The sequence below is a fragment of the Corvus moneduloides genome, chromosome 18 (assembly GCF_009650955.1).
Source record: "Corvus moneduloides isolate bCorMon1 chromosome 18, bCorMon1.pri, whole genome shotgun sequence".
In the NCBI taxonomy this organism is placed as follows: domain Eukaryota; kingdom Metazoa; phylum Chordata; class Aves; order Passeriformes; family Corvidae; genus Corvus; species Corvus moneduloides.
Window position 1 is genome coordinate 7450807 of NC_045493.1, and position 17966 is coordinate 7468772.

Consider the following 17966-nt stretch of genomic DNA (forward strand, 5'->3'; position numbering starts at 1 on the left):
AAGCCTTTATTGTCTTATCAGTGATACTACAGTCTGAGAATAAGAGTGACTTCAACTGTGGAAAGTGTAGCATTTTTATCAGATTGAGTGTGTTACTTCTTAGTGAAGATTTATGGAAGGGTTAAGGTTGCTGCTTACTGAAAAATGCAGCACAGTTTTGACAGGGTAGCAGAGCTGGATGAAATACTGACAAGTCCAGGTCCCTGTAACAGGATGACCTGCTCTGGGAATTGGGTGTGTCTCTCTCTGTATTCATCTAGGCAGCAAGAGAAAAGCAGGATTTGGCCTAATTGTATGTAATATCCTGTCCCTGGAAGTGGTCAAGACCAGGTTCGATGGGGCTCTGAGCAACCTGGTCAAGTGGAAGGTGTCCCTGCCCCTGGCAGAGGGTCCTTAAGATGATCCTTAAGGTCCCTTCCACCACAAACCCTTCTGGGCTTCTGTGATAATGAATTTCATTCAAATTAGCATGATGAAATAATCTGGAAACCTTGCAACGACTCTGTTGTGCAGAGATTTATTACCTGGATGTTACAGAAGTGATGTTACTGACAGTTAATAAGCAAAAGTAGTTTCTGCAAAGTCTCTCAGGAGTTAAGTGACCCCCTCTCTTGGACTGCAGTGTCCTCATGGCCAGCAGCTGCCTGGCTCCCCCCCTCCCTGGCTGCTGGGCTGATGCCATCCATGCCCTCGGAGCCACATGCTGCTGCTGTGATCTCACCGGCAGTGGGTGCTGCTGCTGCTGCAGAGCTGCCGTTGGCATATTCCACCCTCTCAAAGAAGATCAGTAACTCACAGTGCCTGGTCTGAGGGAACAGATCCACAGCCATGGCTCGCACGGGGCGGAAAGAGGCTCCTTTCACCCTGTTGGAAGGGGCCCGGCATAGGCTTGATGGGAAAGGGAAGGAAATGCAGAAAGAACTGTTAATAGTTTAGTACACTGCTCATCACTGCTATTCTCAGAGAGGTTTTTCTTCCTCAAGCCTCAATTCCATGATCAGGTTATTCACTACCCCTGATATTTCCGTTATAACTTGTGTATTGGGCAATACCATTCCAAGCCAGCTACTTCTGCTGCAAGGTAAGCCTCAAGGACCATGGCTTACAAAAAAAAAAATCCAGCAGTGCTCCCCCTCCTCAAAAAACACATCTTTTTCTTCTTTCTACATTTAGTAAATAAACTTAATGCAAGAAACACTCACTCCACAAAGTTATTCATTGCAGCTCTGGGATTGCAGGAGACATAGATGAGCTTCTTCAGCTGTTCAGCTCTTCTAAGGGCAAGAATTACCTTGGAATCTAGATGATCAAAACCACAACAGCTGTGTACTGGTTCTGTGTGCAGCACGAGCCTCACAGAAAAATGCCATGTTATACTCCAGCATGAACAAAACTGCTGCCATTTTGCTTCAAGCTATACCAAAAGCTTCCACTTAATTTATCCCAGTGGTGTTTTCTTCAGTTTCCCACCCAACACCCATCAAGACAATAGTTAAACCCTAACTGGTGAACTTACGCAGCCCTGCTCGCGGCGGATCTACAATCGTGATCAGGTTTTGCGGAGCTAAAACGTTCATCAGGGAAGGAACAATATCTTCTGCCTTCCCACAATAGAATTCAATATTACTCAGCTCTGTAAGAAAAAGAGAAGATGTTATCAGAGTACTTGTCTAGTCAAAGCAGCTTTCTGTTCTTCGCCTTGGATATTAAGTTCTGATGCCTCAGAAACTACAAATTGTTTAGTCTACCCTGAAATCAGTGTAATTTAAACAATCACAGTTAACTTCAGATAATTTAAACAACAGTAATTTGAGCATCTTCCATTATCTGGACTAAAGCAAGAGCCCACAAGCATCAGCTATGTTCCTGTTTTCTTTAGGAAGGTAGCTGTGGTTTCATTTCATTTTTACCCTGAAATAAATATTTTACTTTTAAATTTTAAGAAAAGCTGTTCAACTGGAAAATTGATCTCATAGGCTACCAAGGTATTTGTTTTCAAGTGATTAAGTGTTTAAACTGGACAAGATCACTATCAACAACATGTAATTCCAGGCTGCTTAGATAAGGTAAAGAGCAACTGGCTGTACAACTATTCCTTAACACACAAAAGCCTTAGCATTTCAGCTTAACTCACCATTAATCTGGGCATTTGCTTTGGCATCCTGCACAGCTTCTTGGCAGAGCTCAATTCCAATTACCTTCTTCACTCTCTGTAGAATCAAAGGAAAAAGATCCCTCTGTGATATGTATATGTAAATTTAACCATTTTTCATAGCATTAGCAATTAACAGGGACTTTGACTCCTACCTAGGCTGCTCACAAGGGTGAGCTTTCACAAGGATATGGTAAAGCAGCTGCAGGCAGTTCAATTACAAATTAATTTTAAAAATTAAGATATAATCTTTTGCATTTCACGTTCATTAGGTATTTTCTTTCCTTGCAGCCACAGTTAAAAATAGGTAAAAAGTAGCTTCTATCCAGGAAGGGAAATTGCCAACCTTTGCTAAAGAAATCCCAATGGTTCCTGTCCCACAACAGACGTCCAGCACAGTGCTCTCTTGGCTCAGTTGTACCCACTCCCCAATGGCAGTGTACAAAACTTCTGCAGCTTGTGTGTTCACCTGGGAAATTAAGTTTCCAATAGATCTACTTCTTCATAAATAGTAAATATGTTTTAATGAGTCTTAGTAAAGCATGTTTTCTTGTTTCAACAAAACAAATCATTATAAGTTAAAAATACATTTTAAAGTGTTGGAAGGGCAGAAATAAGTTTTGGGAAAGAAAACAAAAATTAGTAATACAAGACTCCTGAACTATATTATTGCATGTTCAGTGTTACAAAACGCTGCCAAGAAACAGGAGGAAAATGGTAATGAACTAGTAAATAGAAAAAGTTGTCTTCAATGTGCTCCCATCAAGCTTACAGTCATTGACTGCTTTTACAGCCAAACATAATACTTACTGGTATTTAATCACATCAAATATATAAAAGGTTAAATCTCTAAGTGAGTAACATCTTGTTCCACAGCATTAGTCAAGCTCAAGAGCATTCATGCAAATCCAGTTAAATGAGCAGCTTCACATCATCCTTACTTGAAAAAATGCATGAGGAGAAATTCTAAATTTTAGGCCAAGGAGTTCTTCATATATGTACTTATCACCAGCCACATGCTCCAAAGGCAAGTCTTCTAGATTGGGAGATTTCCTGGGAGTAAAGGAGGAATGGGGAGACAAAATAGAGAGGGGGAAACAAAACCAAAAAAAGAAGACAATTGTGTCACAATCTTTACCAAAGCTGTAGTCATCATAAAATTGTAGTACTACATCCTCATCAGTAACATTTATCAGCTGCTCTTAGAGACTCTCCTTGGCCATTACTGTCTCAGAGTGCAAGGACCTTCACCATCTTGAGATGAAGATGGTGTGAGCCTTGTGCTCTAAGGAGGATGGGGAGATTGAAAAATTCACATAAATAGGGAAGAAAGGCAGAAGTTACTTGATAGTAATAAGCATTCATCTACTGCAGTAAACACTTCTACAGCTTGACAGCCAGCAATGGCCAGTGGGTTCACCCACTGAAACTCTAGCTGCCTTTGTCCAGAGAATGGGAAATTTCAGGAGTCTCTTGTGGAAAAGGTGAGTAACTTCAACAATTAGTAATAGCGCTGCTACCTCTACGAAGCAGACAAAACAAGGCTATGAAAGTGCTAACTGCTATTTTACAAACACCAAAAACCCAGCCACCACCAAAATCCATCAAAGCAAAGTCAATGTCCTCACCTCTGTCCTTCCTCCACAAAGTACAGAGAAGTAACACCACTGCTCTTTCCCATCCCTTCTGTGAAGTATTTTGCCAGAGAGATTTTCAGGTCAGCTAGCTCTTCTTTACTCAATTTCTAAAGGTTTCATTTGAAAAAAGGAAAAATAATCATTTTAGTGATTTCAAGATAGGATTTAGTGTATGCCTTGTTCATTTCCATGTATCGGATTAGTCAGAATAGAATCAGAGTGGTGATGCAAGGCAGACTACCCCAAGTAATTCTTCTATTTCTCTTTTGCATGCACAATTCACAAAATCAAATTGAAGTAGTTCTAAAGCTGTGAGTCTGGGCTGCACATTACGTATCAAGTGAAATACCTGAGGATTGAAATAAGCAATTGCCATGATATGGCCATTCCGGCTGGTCCGGACCGTGAGCTGCTTCCAGTGACCTTCGTAGGTTTCAGGACTGTACACTGAGTAAGGAGTTGACCTGTAATTTGCAGAAGCTCAGTTACTTATACAGAGAATTATTTTTTTGTGTAACATTAAACAGTTCATTGAATCAAAAGAAGGTCACTGCAAAGTGATGGAAAAAATGCTAAGTACAAACAGAGGGTACATTGATTTGTCAGGGAAAGAATGACTTCCACATCTCAACTAAGAAAGACTGATGGATAGGATCTCCTAAAGCAAAATAATCTGTCCCTCCTTCCCACAATCCTCTTACCCGTTTTAACCCATGCAAAATTACAGAGAGGCAAGAGGCAGCTTCTCACTGCATTCAGAGGGTGACATAACTTTTCATAATGCTTTCGTTAGCTTCTCTGCTTCATACCAAGTTCAAGTCTTCCATCTTCATGATTCTTCTGAGGTTTCCATTTCTGAGAATTAAATGCTCTTTAATGAAAGCATCCCTTTTTCTAAAAAAGTACTCTTGCTTAATATGCAACTTTTGGTTTATTCCTTGCTGTAGGATGATTCTTCTCCTCATCCAAGGAAGCAATGGACCTTGGTTATTCAATTCCTCCTTTCAGAAGTGTTTTCCTGAGTACTTCTTTACAGTTAGTGGAAGAAACTCCTGAGTAACACAGACTTTTTCCTGTAGACTTACGTATCCCATTGCTTGCAATAAAGCTGTGTTCAGCTCGTACCTGTTCCCCCATCTCTGAGCAGCTGAGCAGGACCAAGGGAAAAACACCCCATGATCCAGGCACGAGGTGGAAACAAAGAATCGCTAGAATTTGAGACTGGTATATCTTAGATCTTAAAGCTCAGAACAAACACTAATTAAATTTAAAATATTTTTTATTAAGATATCAAAACCTTTATGGATAACTCATTTTACTTATGCTCACCTTATGTAGTCTTGGAAAGCTTTTACTACTTTTTTGGCAATAGCAGGAATGTGAATAGTATCAAATGGCTCCACTACAGCACATGTACCACCCTTATATTTGCCAAGACGACAACCCACAGTTTTGTCTTCTTGATTTACACCAATCCCAATCAAGAACTCACATTTGTTGCGATATTCAGTCTAGATTAAAATAAAGTTATGTAAGATATTTATACAGTATTTATTTGTACATGCCAAGTTTCTCCTGAAACAAATCTCATGTGGTTAAATGCATTTGAAAACAGACACAGAACATTTAGCTCATATAGAAGATACTCATGGATTTTGATGTGTGAACTAACAGTAGTAATAAAAAAGTATTAGTAAATCTTGTTATTTAAAAAGCAAAACATTGCCTCTGTTGAGGAATGTATTAGCTTACAACACAGGCTTGCAAGGACAGTATATTTCTTTTAAAGTTAGAATATCCAGTTATCAATTTTTCTGCTTCCTGTAAATATTTCCACACAGTATTTACACGAAAGGCAACAACATCTAAAATTCATCATTTATTACAAGATGAAGCTGAATACTCAGTTTGTCAACTGTCTCTCAAGACCAAATAATCAACATAACCCTCAGCTCATTAAGCCTGTTCCACACTTTACCTGAGATTACATTACCTGTAAGGGTGATGCTTTCACTCCCTCCACTGGGCAACATAATTTATTAAACTTCTGCTTCTGCAGGAACAACCAGGGTAATAAAGCTCTGTTGTTATTTCCTATTTCCCTGCCCAAACCAGAAACAAAAAGTGTAAAGCACACATTTAGAAAAATTGAGGTCAAGAGTTGCACAAGACTTTTTTTTTCTATAGGGCACAAAAAAGAATCAGTTTATCACATGGAAGTGTTTCTTCCAAAATTTTTTAACGGGCAAACCCTCTCCAGCTTTGTAAGAGCTGTAACCTGAAAAAATAAGGGTTAAATATAGTTATAATGGTTATGTACTGGATTTATCAATGTATCCATGCATGATAAAGAATGCCAGTTTTATCCAAGGCAAGAAACAGAAGTGATACTTTGATCTCCAAAGACCAGGCATAAAATTTTAAGGGGATTTAAAAAGAGAAAATCCTAGTAGTAATTTCTCACCTCTACAGATTGATTCTCTCTTACACCATGTGACAATGCCATTTTTTTAAGGGCACAAACATCCTTCTGCTTATGGAACAACAGACTTTAAAACCAATCCCCCTTCATTAAGCAATCTGTTGAATGTGACCAAGAACATCAATAGCAAGTTTTGTTAGATGGAACAGCTTTTAGGCTGCAGCATCGCAGATTATCTTGTAAGTAGTTTGACTGGGGATCCGAGTTTTGACCTACCTCTAACTCACTTCAGTTTAGAGGTTTGCTTTGTCAATTGGTGTGAATTTAGCTATATCCCATCATAAGGCCAAGTCTTGTACACATTACGTTACAAACAGGAATTACTTTGTCAGCTTCTGCAGCACTTGCTCGCACTCCTGCTTCTTCTGGGCCAGCTGCTCCTCGTAGGGCACGTTCCACAACGGGGTCACCACATCCGCGATCCGCTTGCTCAGAGGCTCCTCTCCGGAGGGAGCCGGACGCTTCGCCTCTCCCTGCTCCGAATCCTCTTCTTGCTTCCTTTTCTTGGCGATGGGGTCGGCTTTGGGCTTGGCCAGGCGCACGCTGAGGTGGCGGCTCTTCCAGAGCGCGCCGTGCAGCACCTGCATGGCCTTGTCCCGCTCCTCCTCGCTCTTGAACGTCACGAAGGCGAACGTCTGCTTCCCAAAGAGTTTTATCTTGTGAGGATTGAGCCCGTACTTGGCAAGGAACTTTTTCACGTCATTAAACCCAATGTATTTGGGCAGGTTCTGTATCTCTACTTTATAGATCTCGGAGGTGAACAAGTCTCCCTTAATATATCTATATACGTCGGGGCTCTCCGCGGGGTCTTCCCCGGCCTGGCTGTCCCGCTGAGCCCCATCTCCAGCCTCCGCCACAGGAGCCGTTTCGCGGTCGGGGTCGCAGCGCTCGCATTCCTCCGCCATAGTCCCGCCAGCCCTCAGCCACCCCGCGCACCTCCTGGGGCGGGGCCGTAGCCTCCCGGACGGGCCGCTGCGAGGAGAGTGACGGCAGAGAAAGGATCTGGTTGTTTTTTAAGCGCTGCCCCTCAGCGCTGCCGCTCCCCGCGCCCGGGAGCACCTGCGGCTCTTAAACATATGAAAACCAGCAGCTTACACATCACCCCTTCCCTCACGCGGGCGCCATCTTGAGCCGGGACGCGGGCGGTCGCCGCCATGGCGCGGGGGGTGATGGGAAAAGCGCCTGGGAAACGGGACAACAAAAACGCTTCTCGGGGGGCGGGAGGGGCCGCGCCGCTGGTCGGTACCGGGGGTCGGTGGCAGGGCCGGTACCGGGGCCGGTTCCGGGGGCCCGTGGGGGGATCGGTGTGATGGGGCCGGGGCGGGCGGTGCTCTGCCCGCGCCGGGGGCGGGGCACGAGCGCGGGGCTGAGAGGGAGCGGGCGTTTCCCATCGTGCCTTGCGGCGGCGCGGCGCGGGCTGCGGGAATGAGGTAAAGGCGGGCGGGGCGCGCGGCAGGAAGCGGCGAGCGGAGCGCGGCGAGCGGGCCCATGGCGGACACGGCGGTGAGGGGCGGCCGCAGGCCGGCGGCCGGGCCGGGAACGGCGGGGGGGAAGGGGCGGCACCGAGGGCCGGGGCGGGAGAGTAACGGAAACAGGTGGGGCGCGGGCGGGGGGGGCTGAGGCGGGCGGGGGGAGCCGAGGTCGGGCAGGGCCCGGGGGGACGGACGCTGGGCCTTGCTGGAGGCTGGAGCGGCCGCGCCCGCGGGGCCGGCGGTTTGCGGCCCTTCCGGGCACGTGCGGCTCCTCGGGCTGGCCCCTCCACCCGCCTCTGCCGTTCCCCGGCGTGAGGGAGCCCGAGCGACCCGGGATCTTTCGGGTGCTCCTTCTCCCCGTTTCCCTTCTTTCTTTTTCTCCTCCCTCTTTCCGCCCCTCCCCCGGCCCGCTGGCCGGACCCCTCGTGCTACAGCAGTTCCCCACGTGCTTTATATCGCGGCAGGGCGGGATCGTATCGTGATAACGGGATCCACGTTCTCGCATGTGGCTGCTGTGAATCGTGCATTTCTCATGGTCTGTGTAATTAATTGCTCAGGCGCAGAACGCACCATGAGTTACCAGGAGGGATGTGCTACTTACACAGGAAGATACAATGTATAAAAGTTTAGCTAACGTTTCTTGTCCTGTTTTTCGGAAACATGTGACGTAACGCCTTTCCCGCTTTTTTTTTACATGTTGGAACACCGGGGACATAAAACTGGCGATAGCTTGTGTGATGTTGTTGATACAACTAGACTTTATTTTGCAACATTTTTTACCTAATTTTCCCCTGTCCCCTCTTTTTTCTTTTGTTTACTATGTAGTAAAAATAGACTGCTTTATTTCAGTGGCTTTATGCACAAGTTGTGTGTACCTGCTCTATAAAGGACATTGTGAATAGAGCCTGTAAGAGCGGACTCTTCCATTTGTAAAGTAAAAATATTATTTAAATGTCTTCGATGTATAGACTGTTTTTCCTTTCTGGTACTCAAGCAGCAACAAAAAACCCCAAACCCAAATCAGTTCCCTTGACCTGAGATAGCTGCTTTGTGGCTTTGTTAAACTTGCATATGAATCTCCCTCCTAGGCTTGTGTGCTGAGTGCTTCTTAGCAGTCCATATGTATGAAGTACTAGAGATGTTTATCATTTACGTACTAGTCACTTAGTAAAAACCATTCTTAAGCTTAATGAATGCTCTGACAGATTCCTAAAGAACTTAAATAGGAAATATTATTTTGGCCATGTACTTGTAACCTAAAGTTCCTTGAGGAGTCTTAAAACAAGAAACCTAAATTATTTCATGAGTGTTACAGCTCTGTCTCATAATATCTTTGACTGTGGGTGATTCTAATACATAAGACCGAATTATGAACTTGAGATGATGCAATGTGTCCCTTAAGCTGGGTTAGGTGGTTGCTTTGATGTTGTGTGGGGTTTTTTTTCTAATTTTCCCATTAGCAATGGGTCATTAGGCACTAAAGAAATAGTAGGGCTTTAGTAGCATAAAACACATTGCATAGGAAAAATTGTTGAAGAAATTATTTTTCCATAACCAAGAGCTATTGCTCCAAGGCCAAGCCTCCGCACAATTCATGAGTTGTAGGATTAAAACACCTAGCACTGGATGAGCACCTTTTTGTTTCTTAGTGTAACTGTATGTTGACTTGGAAGTCCTTTGTTTTCAGGTATAATGGTATTTCAGTTACTAAGATCTAGTTGCTGAAAAGTGATACATGTTTTAAACACAGATATGAGTACTTCAGGGTTTGGGTACATAGCAAGTTTGTGTTTTGGTTTTTTACTCCTCAGGAAGCACATGAGGAGCATGATACTTCTACTGAAAATGCAGATGATTCTAACCACGATCCTCAGTTTGAGCCCATAGTTTCCCTTCCAGAGCAAGAAATAAAAACTCTGGAAGAGGATGAGGAAGAACTCTTTAAGATGTAAGTAGAATATTTCTCTCTATTATGTGTGTGTTCATTAGGCTTAAACTTGACAGTGTTTATAAGAAGCTGCATAACTTGTAGCAATCTCTGTATGAAGGGGTAATCTAACTTGCTTGGCCTGCACTGTGATGGCCGAGATTGAGTGGGGGGCAGTTGATATTGCCCCAAGGAAATGAAGTCTGGAACCATAGAAGGGAGCTGATAGTACAAATCTGGCTTTAGCATTGTTTAGCATAAAAGAAAACAACAACTTAGGTAACAATTGTTGAAATTGTGATCACAGAGTATGAAACAAGTGTCTTGGGAGGAAAGAAATGAGATGTATATGATGTTGCTGCCATGCATCCCTAGGTAAAGGGTGATGTACAAGGTGCTGAAATAATAAAAACAACAGCTGCAGTACAGTATTGGGGCATCTGTGGCATTTCCTGTCTGTTGTCCTCAACATAGTTTATCCTTAGATTATGCTTATTGTCAGATCAGGAGAGCTTGATCTTTCTGAAGAAAAATGTAGCCTAAAGGCTTAAGAAGTGTTTTGAATTTGATCCCTGATGTGCTTGCTTTAAATAGGTTTAAAAAATTCTGCTTTTACTTAATCAACGAATGGTATTGCTCATCTGGAAGAGAGATTTGAGTTCTCCATATACAGATTCTGGTAATACCTAAAGTGATGGTCAGTTTCTAACAGGTAGTATGGTGAACTCTGGCTTTAGCAAAACCTGTTAATTAGCTACCTGAATTTAAAAGGTTGCCTACACCAAATATGTTTATCATTCCCTAAGAGTGTCCAGAATTTTAGTACAGTTATTACATAATTCCTAATGCTCTCTTACTAGATTTTAATTTATCATATCAGTTTCTAAATGTGTATATTGAAGTTGAACAGAGAATCTTATAAAAGGAATTGTTTTCTTCCTCTGTGTGTCTTATAAAAAGAACTGTCCTGTTCTATCAGGTGTGGTGTTTTAATAAATGTTTTAATACATGGAGGCTCATTAAATCTTTTGTTCTCCAAGGCGAGCGAAGCTCTTCCGGTTTGCATCTGAGAATGACCTTCCAGAGTGGAAAGAACGAGGAACTGGTGATGTGAAGCTCCTGAAACACAAGGAGAAGGGAACAATTCGCCTCCTCATGCGGAGGGATAAAACCCTAAAAATCTGTGCAAACCATTACAGTATGTTATACATTGCTATTGCTTACTTATTCTTGTTTGAAAAAATAAGCTTGTAGAAATTCAGTATGGTTGTCTCCTGCTGTTCATACAAGGTTTCAGGTATCAAAAACCATGAGGGATTATTTTTATTAATGGAAGGAAGCTGAAGCTTTTTTCCCTCAGAGCCTGATACTGCTCTAATACTAACTAAAGTCACTTTAAAATTTAGCTGTGATAGATGGGCATTATATGATTGCTTCCAGTGGGTGTGGTTTATTTTAATGATTAATAGAGTGTAGAACATGTAGGCCTTAATACTGTTTGGAATAAGAATTTAATGTATGCTGGCTTGCTTTTGTAAAAGAGTGAGAAAAAACATGATCTAGTAATTTACTACTTGGAGCTAAATGTTTGAATTGCTGGAACCAATCTCTTAACCATCAGAAAACAGACTGAGGTGCTAAGCTAATCTGAGTTTACCTTTCTCTGCTTGTGAAATAAACTGAAATGAACATGTTATATTGGGCTGACTCATTCAAAAAAGAAACCTCTTTGAATAAAAAAAAACCATGAAAGAGCAAGACAAACTTGAAAGTCAGCACAACTCGCAACAAGCAGACTAATATGGTGATACTGGCTTGCTTTGGCGATACTCAGGTTTTTATATGAGGAGTATATAATGTTCTGTGGAGTTAAACTACATTTATGTAACTTGAAATAAGAAGTAGCTTAATGCAAAGCTCAATAGTGCTTGTTTTCTTGGGTAGATCCCTTCAGAAATCAAAGTGTTCAGAGGAGACAGGTGTTTAGTAAAAGAAACGGCAAATATGAAAGCAGTGTAGTCACCAACCAGCAGGAATAAACCTTTTGTTTAGAGAAATAAATGTTGCACATATGCAAAACAGAATTGATGAATTTGTAGTATTCATGTCAAAAGTTGTTTAGGGTTTTTTCGTGGAAAAGCTGCTCTCCCTATAGACTTGTTTATTGAATTTATGCTGACTCACAGTCAGACAAAAGGACTCTCTTCATTTTTGCAGAGCATTAAATGGAGCAAAATGTATTTTGATCTCTAGATTTTAAAAATGCAGGGAAGGGAGTAGACTCTTCAGATTTCTCCTGAACTAGACAGGACCCAGAAAAAAAGCCCTGCTTATACTTTGCATGTCTGTAATGTACAAAGTCTTAAGGTACTGTGGGAAGTAACATTTCAACTTCTCGAGTCAGTCAGGTGAGGTAATTGTAGTGTCTTGGTGGGAAAGGGCCCCATTTACTGGAAGGGAGCAAACAGATTGAAAATACACTGAACACTTTGCAGCGCTGCAGAATTCTGTAATATCTTGTAGTACAGTTTTAAAATGATGGGTGAGAGAATTAACCTGATGACTAATTGTAGGAATAGTGTTTTTTAAAATTAATTTTGGTAGTAGTTTCGGTGTGCAAAAGAAGGAGTGTTGTTTGTCTGGATGCCTTTTCCTCCTAAATCATTTGCCTGTACTTCAGAGCTGTGCTCAGTGATTGCATCTCTTAGTATCATACTCATCTGTTTTAAACAAAAATTGAATTAAACTCTCTTTCCTAACAGTAGTGAATCCAGCATCCTCTCACACAGTAACGGTCTTGCATCATTTTATTTGACAGTGTAAGGAAAAATACACATGGGCACCATTGTCTTGTACTTATCCCAGAGAAATTCTGTGTCAAGTGCTTTACGTAACCATCACAGCCCGTTGTCACTGAGATTTATGGAGGCTGATGTGGAAAACATTTACTATTGTGCTCTGTACATCTTTTAATGCTTTCCTTTCAGTCACACCCTTAATGGAGCTGAAGCCTAACGCTGGGAGCGACAGGGCATGGGTCTGGAACACACATGCTGACTTTGCAGATGAAAGTCCCAAGCCCGAACTTCTGGCAATCCGATTTCTAAACGCAGAGAGTGAGTGGACTGGCACTGAACTTACACTGATTGTAAACTGTTATGTTACCCTGCTTGCCTGAATACTGCTCTAAACCATTGTTGGAGACATGCTGTATCTCACTCCTTTGTGGTAGTGTTAGCTAATTAATTCTTTATCTGAGAGAAGTTTGTTAATCACTTAACCACATCTGTTGACAAACAGTGAAGTAATTAGGTCTGCAGTAATATTTGTACTGTTTCTGCCCTAGGCCCTTTTTTAACATAAGCCATTTCATGTAAGTGCAATGCCAATTAGAATAAAACTAAAAGCAGTTAAGAGATTCATGTGCAGCTTACTTTCATTTAATTCGGGTGCTCCATTGTAGTTAAGATTAGATTTTTGCATTAGAAACAAGGAAATCCTGACCTGATATTTCTGGTCTGTCTGCATTAGCAGAACATCTGGGTTGGTTTTTTCTAATGAAGTATGTAGTATCTTTGTTTTGATTAAATGGAACCCTCAGTGAAAAGTGCTAGTCAGACCCATCAAACTAGTCGGTGGCTTTTTCTGGAGTGACTACATCGAGTACCAGAGCAGTAACTAGTAATGGATCAGCTGGGATTAAATCAAAGAAGTGTTTATGGGCAGAGGGGGTTTATGTTGTTTTGTTGGTGGTTTGGTTGGGTTTTTTTTAAAGAAGCAAAATGAAAAAGTGTTGCATTTCTTGCTTTACAATTTGCCACACAAGTTTAGTGTGTTAGCTTCCTTTTCTCCCTACGTACTAGATGGATCATAAAGTGGTTGTATATTTTAAAACTTGATGGATTTGACTACATCAGGAAAGAACTTAGTATATCTTGTCTTCTTCCTTTGCCTTAAGTCTCCAGTGTTATATTGTTTAGCTAGACAAATCTTTCTGGTCCACCTGCTTAGTGCTTGCTTCATGATCAAGAAGGAAATTAAAGGCTAACTGTTTGCTCATCTCTGAGAAGTCTTTCCCTCTTTCTGGTAGAGGCTGTTCAGCTTATTGAATGTTCTGCCTTAAAGGAGTACTCCTTTCTTCCTGTTTGCCCTTTGCAGTACTGACTAAGCAGATGACAGGTGAAGAGACATAAGTTTGTCCTTCAGGTGTCTCTCCTGTTTGAGATGCTTGAAAAGGAATTGATACAAACACTTCCTGGACCAGTTACAAAGTGCCTTCAGAATGCCTGTGGGGCAACAGTGACCTCCTGTGGTCAGCCAGACCAGCCTGGTATAGCAGGCTAGTACCACCTTGGTCGTTCTGCTGTCAGGAAGCTCCTTGGCCAGTCTCTTGTTGCTTGTATTACTTGTGTAGAAACATTACTGAAATTTGATCAACTGCTTGGAATGGTTGTTGAATTGAGTGGTGGCTTAGAATGTAATGAAGATTATGCATTGTCGGCTTTTGTAGTGAGGAATAGCCCTTGGGTACAGAGTCTGAATGCTGTACTGGTGAAACAGGCATTATCTTCCTTTGCTGATGCTAAGAACCCCAGTTATGGTCAGGTTGTGGAAAACTCTTGGGGTATAATGTAGCTGGCAAGGATAGCAGTTCAAAGCTAATCTTCAGTCTTCTGCATACGTATAGTTGTATTAGCAGTCTCTGACATCGTATTCCTATTCCTTTAGGCTACAGACAGCTGGGAGTTGCAATAACTACAGAACAGCTCCTGCTGGCATTACATTTTGAGTATCTTGCAAAATAAGCCGCTTTAGTAAACTTGCTGAAGAAGATAAATTGCTGTTGCACAAAGATGCGATTGAAGAATTTTGCATCTTGTATGATTTACTAGATTACTTCATAAGTCCCTAAAAATTTTGTTTACACAAAGCTTCTCCTGGGGTATCTTTCTTCCAGATTAGAAGTATTCAATGTTGTGAGGCAGTAAAAGTAATGAAAAAATATTTTATCTTTACTGAAACAGATGCACAGAAATTCAAGGCAAAATTTGAAGAATGCAGGAACGAAGTAGGCAAGAAAGCAAAGAAAGGTAAGGTAGTCTCAGTGTAACTCGGTGCCACATTTCTGAGCTGTGTGAGTGGTTGCAGTACCCTGGAGCGTCGTGTTCCAGCAGACTCACTCTGTGCTGAACTGCAGCCTTCAGTTCAGGTGCTTTTCTGTCTGCGAGAGTAAGAGCTCACAGGAGTGACGATGGCCTTCTTTCCTGTAGAAGGCTGTTACAGTTGCTGTTGGGACATCGCTGCTTTGGAAAGGCTACCAAGGAAGTATTTGTGGCTTATAGTACACAAATGAACTGTGAACACTGCAGCCACAGTGCTCTTTCTTCCTTGCAGGTCCCTTTCCCAAATTTCACAAATGTATAATCATGCAAGTATAATATTTAATGTTTTCTTATAGCTGTTAATGTGTATGAAGTTGTTCACAAGTCTCTAATAGATTATTGCACTTCCCTTTAGAATTGCCTGTGTGACAAGGTGTCCCACCATGTAAATATAATAAACATTTCCATCTTTCTTAAGAACAGACTACCGCAGTCAATGTTCTTCGAGATACTTAGATTGGAGTTTTCCAGTCTTAAGAATTCCTATTCCCCAATTTCAAACTGGAGAACTTGGCTTTGCTTTTTTTGGTTAAGATGACAAGAAGCTAAGGACTTATCTGGATACTTTATTGGTAGCAGCACAGCTGGCCAGATGTTACACACTGCTCAGTCCCTGTGATTAAGCCCTTATGTAGTGATTAACATATACGAGTGGTATTTCTTGAATTCTGACATCTGAAGTAATTACCAGAGGAAAAGAAATGGGATGAGTGACTCCAGTGGTCAGTGAAGAATATCTTAATTTTTGTCCAATACCAGCTGTCTCTCCCCACCCCCCTCACCCTCTGTCTTTACTCTTTCTAACAGGGAAATCCATTACTGCCTGTATGTAACATTTTTCCTAACCAATCTTTTAGCAGGCACAGACAAAAATGATAGTGCTGATAAAGTTGCTGAAAAACTAGAAGAGCTTTCTGTAAAAGAAGAGAGCAGAGAATCTGAGAAGAAAGAGACCAAGGAAAAAACTGAAGAAAAGCAATAAAATCATCCTGGGCCTTGCAGTTTTTCCTTTACTTTTTTCTTTTTTTCTTTTCCTTTTTTTTGGGTTTTTTTGGTTGTTTTTTTTTTTTTAATTTTTACAAGGGACTTTATATGGAACTGAATTCAACATTCACATTGTTTTTTCTAAGCTTTTGCCCTTTGGAAGGTGTCTTCAGAAAAATTCATTCCCCAGTCATGAAAATGTACTGTGCTAACTTTCTTTTCCATAGTGGAAACACTTATTTATAGTCATCCAAAAGCGTGAATAAAACAAACTTGAAAACCGCATCAGGGGACAGAACTGAGTTTTCTGTATACTGTAAAGGCTTATGAATACACATGTTTAATTGAGCTACATATCATCATTCCTGTGGATTAAGTAGGTTAACAGACTTTGTCAGCAGGGAAGATTAGGATTGCATTTGTGTTTCTTGTATGGCTTCTAAACTGTAATGTAACAGACCTTTCACACCTGCTGCTGTGTGTACCTGAGCAGGGAATGTGCCTGTGCTTCTTGAAACACAGCAGACTTCTGGAATCAGGCAGTAAGAGCATTTCTGGCACACTGTTGATGATGATCCATCAGACAGTGAAAATAAAGGTGGGGGACAAATATGTATTATGTCAGATTTGAGAAGCATTTCCCTCTTACAAAACAAAATCTGTGCTTCCCCCTGCCCCAAATTTGTTAATAGTACAAAGGCTTGATTCCAGCAGACAGTTCCTGCTGTTGTCCCAGATCTTCCATGGTGTGCTGTTTGCTGACTGAAGGCAGCAGCAGCAGCAGCCTGTTACGCTGAGGTGTATGCAAAGGAATCTGAGCTGTTTGAGTACCTTCCTGTGACATTCCCCTTGCCAGCCTGTTGTTGTTATAGGTCTAAAACGTATAAGCTTTTTTCCCAGGGCTTTGGAGCTCATTGTTTTTACAAACTAGAGGAGTTTTGAACTTCTCAGATGCTTGGTAGGGTGGCTGTCCCTCTTGGAGAGCAGCAGTCTGGAATTCATTTTGGAACAGTTAATTATGGTGCACATGCTTGAGGGACACCCTCCTTGCCAGAATGGGCAAATTGATCAAATCTCTTCCCTGCAAATGTTTTTAGTTTATCCAATTTCAAATTAGTGCTAGAGAGTAAGAAAATAAACTTTAATAAGCAATAAAATCAACAGAATTAAGTCTAATAGATAAATTGAATTTTGTTGTTAAACACTAATACAAGGATTGTGTTAGGATAGAGATGAAATTTTATAATAGTTTCCAAAATAATTATGAAAACTGGACAAAACTTGCTAAACTGTAAGACTGAATGATGTTAACATGGGATAGCAAGACCTTTTTGTCTTCATAAAGAGGCTTTTAGCTCAGTCAGGTTCTGCAGTGTACCTGAGGAAAATATATTTTTAAAAAAAAAAAAATCACGTCTTTTTTTCTTAGCACTGCCTTTTGATGCTACAGTGAACGAGTCTTAAATCTGGAACTGTAATTCAGGTACTCACTTCATTCAAACAAAATAATTCCTTTGGTGTTTTGCACGTTCCCCTTGAACTACAGCAGATATCAAAAGTCTGTTAATTAATGAAGATGGTTGAAAGGCAAAACAAAATGCTCTTTAGTGTTTCTGGTTTGGAAATAACAAGACAAAGCTATTTTGAAGTATTTAACATTTGAATGTAAAAGCCAAATCTTTATCCATGAATCATTGTAAATGATCTGATAATGTCAAACTGTGTCTAAATTGATAGAAATGACTTAAAAATTTCAAAATAAACCTAAATTTTCATTTAAAGGATTTGCTTTTTATTTTGAGAACTCATACTGGGAATGCATTTTTAGTCTTCAGGGGCAAAGTGATGAAGGCAGCAAAATGGGTGAGTTGCATTTCACTGTCAAACATTGTACAGAAGAGGGGGGGCAGCACCTGAATGACTTAATTTGTCTTAATATTGGTTATTGATGACTCCTGCTTAATGTTATTACCCTCTCTTCCCCTCTTACTTCAGCATCCTTAAATGACTTCAAGACATTTCCATTCCTGTTTAAGTTAACTGATCTGTGTTTACAGTTCATGGATTGCAACCATCCTTGCAAGTCTGCAGTCTCAAAGAGCAAAGTTAAGAGAGACCACTCAGTAAAATCATTTCTCTAGGTAACATTG

At 41.2% G+C, this 17966-nt stretch overlaps 2 protein-coding genes and 1 non-coding gene across 3 annotated transcripts; 2 read left to right on the top strand and 1 right to left on the bottom strand.

Moving 5' to 3' along the window:
* Window positions 1-501: 501 nt before the first annotated feature.
* TRMT2A (tRNA methyltransferase 2 homolog A) lies at window positions 502-7574 on the bottom strand. The gene is made up of 11 exons (XM_032128309.1): window positions 6596-7574; window positions 5783-5891; window positions 5119-5300; window positions 4139-4253; window positions 3781-3896; window positions 3094-3205; window positions 2499-2621; window positions 2135-2210; window positions 1517-1633; window positions 1203-1299; window positions 502-888 (listed from the first exon to the last, which is right to left on the bottom strand). Exons 1-11 carry the CDS (start codon window positions 7174-7176, stop codon window positions 588-590), a joined length of 1929 nt encoding a protein of 642 aa, XP_031984200.1. The 5' UTR covers window positions 7177-7574; the 3' UTR covers window positions 502-587.
* A 112-nt stretch (window positions 7575-7686) lies between these two features.
* Window positions 7687-17600, top strand: RANBP1 (RAN binding protein 1). The gene is made up of 6 exons (XM_032128310.1): window positions 7687-7774; window positions 9555-9691; window positions 10711-10868; window positions 12658-12786; window positions 14695-14760; window positions 15690-17600. Exons 1-6 carry the CDS (start codon window positions 7760-7762, stop codon window positions 15812-15814), a joined length of 630 nt encoding a protein of 209 aa, XP_031984201.1. The 5' UTR covers window positions 7687-7759; the 3' UTR covers window positions 15815-17600.
* On the top strand, window positions 14841-14972 carry LOC116453288. Its single transcript, XR_004243742.1, has one exon. It is a non-coding gene; the product is annotated as a small nucleolar RNA SNORA77 (small nucleolar RNA).
* Window positions 17601-17966: the final 366 nt, after the last annotated feature.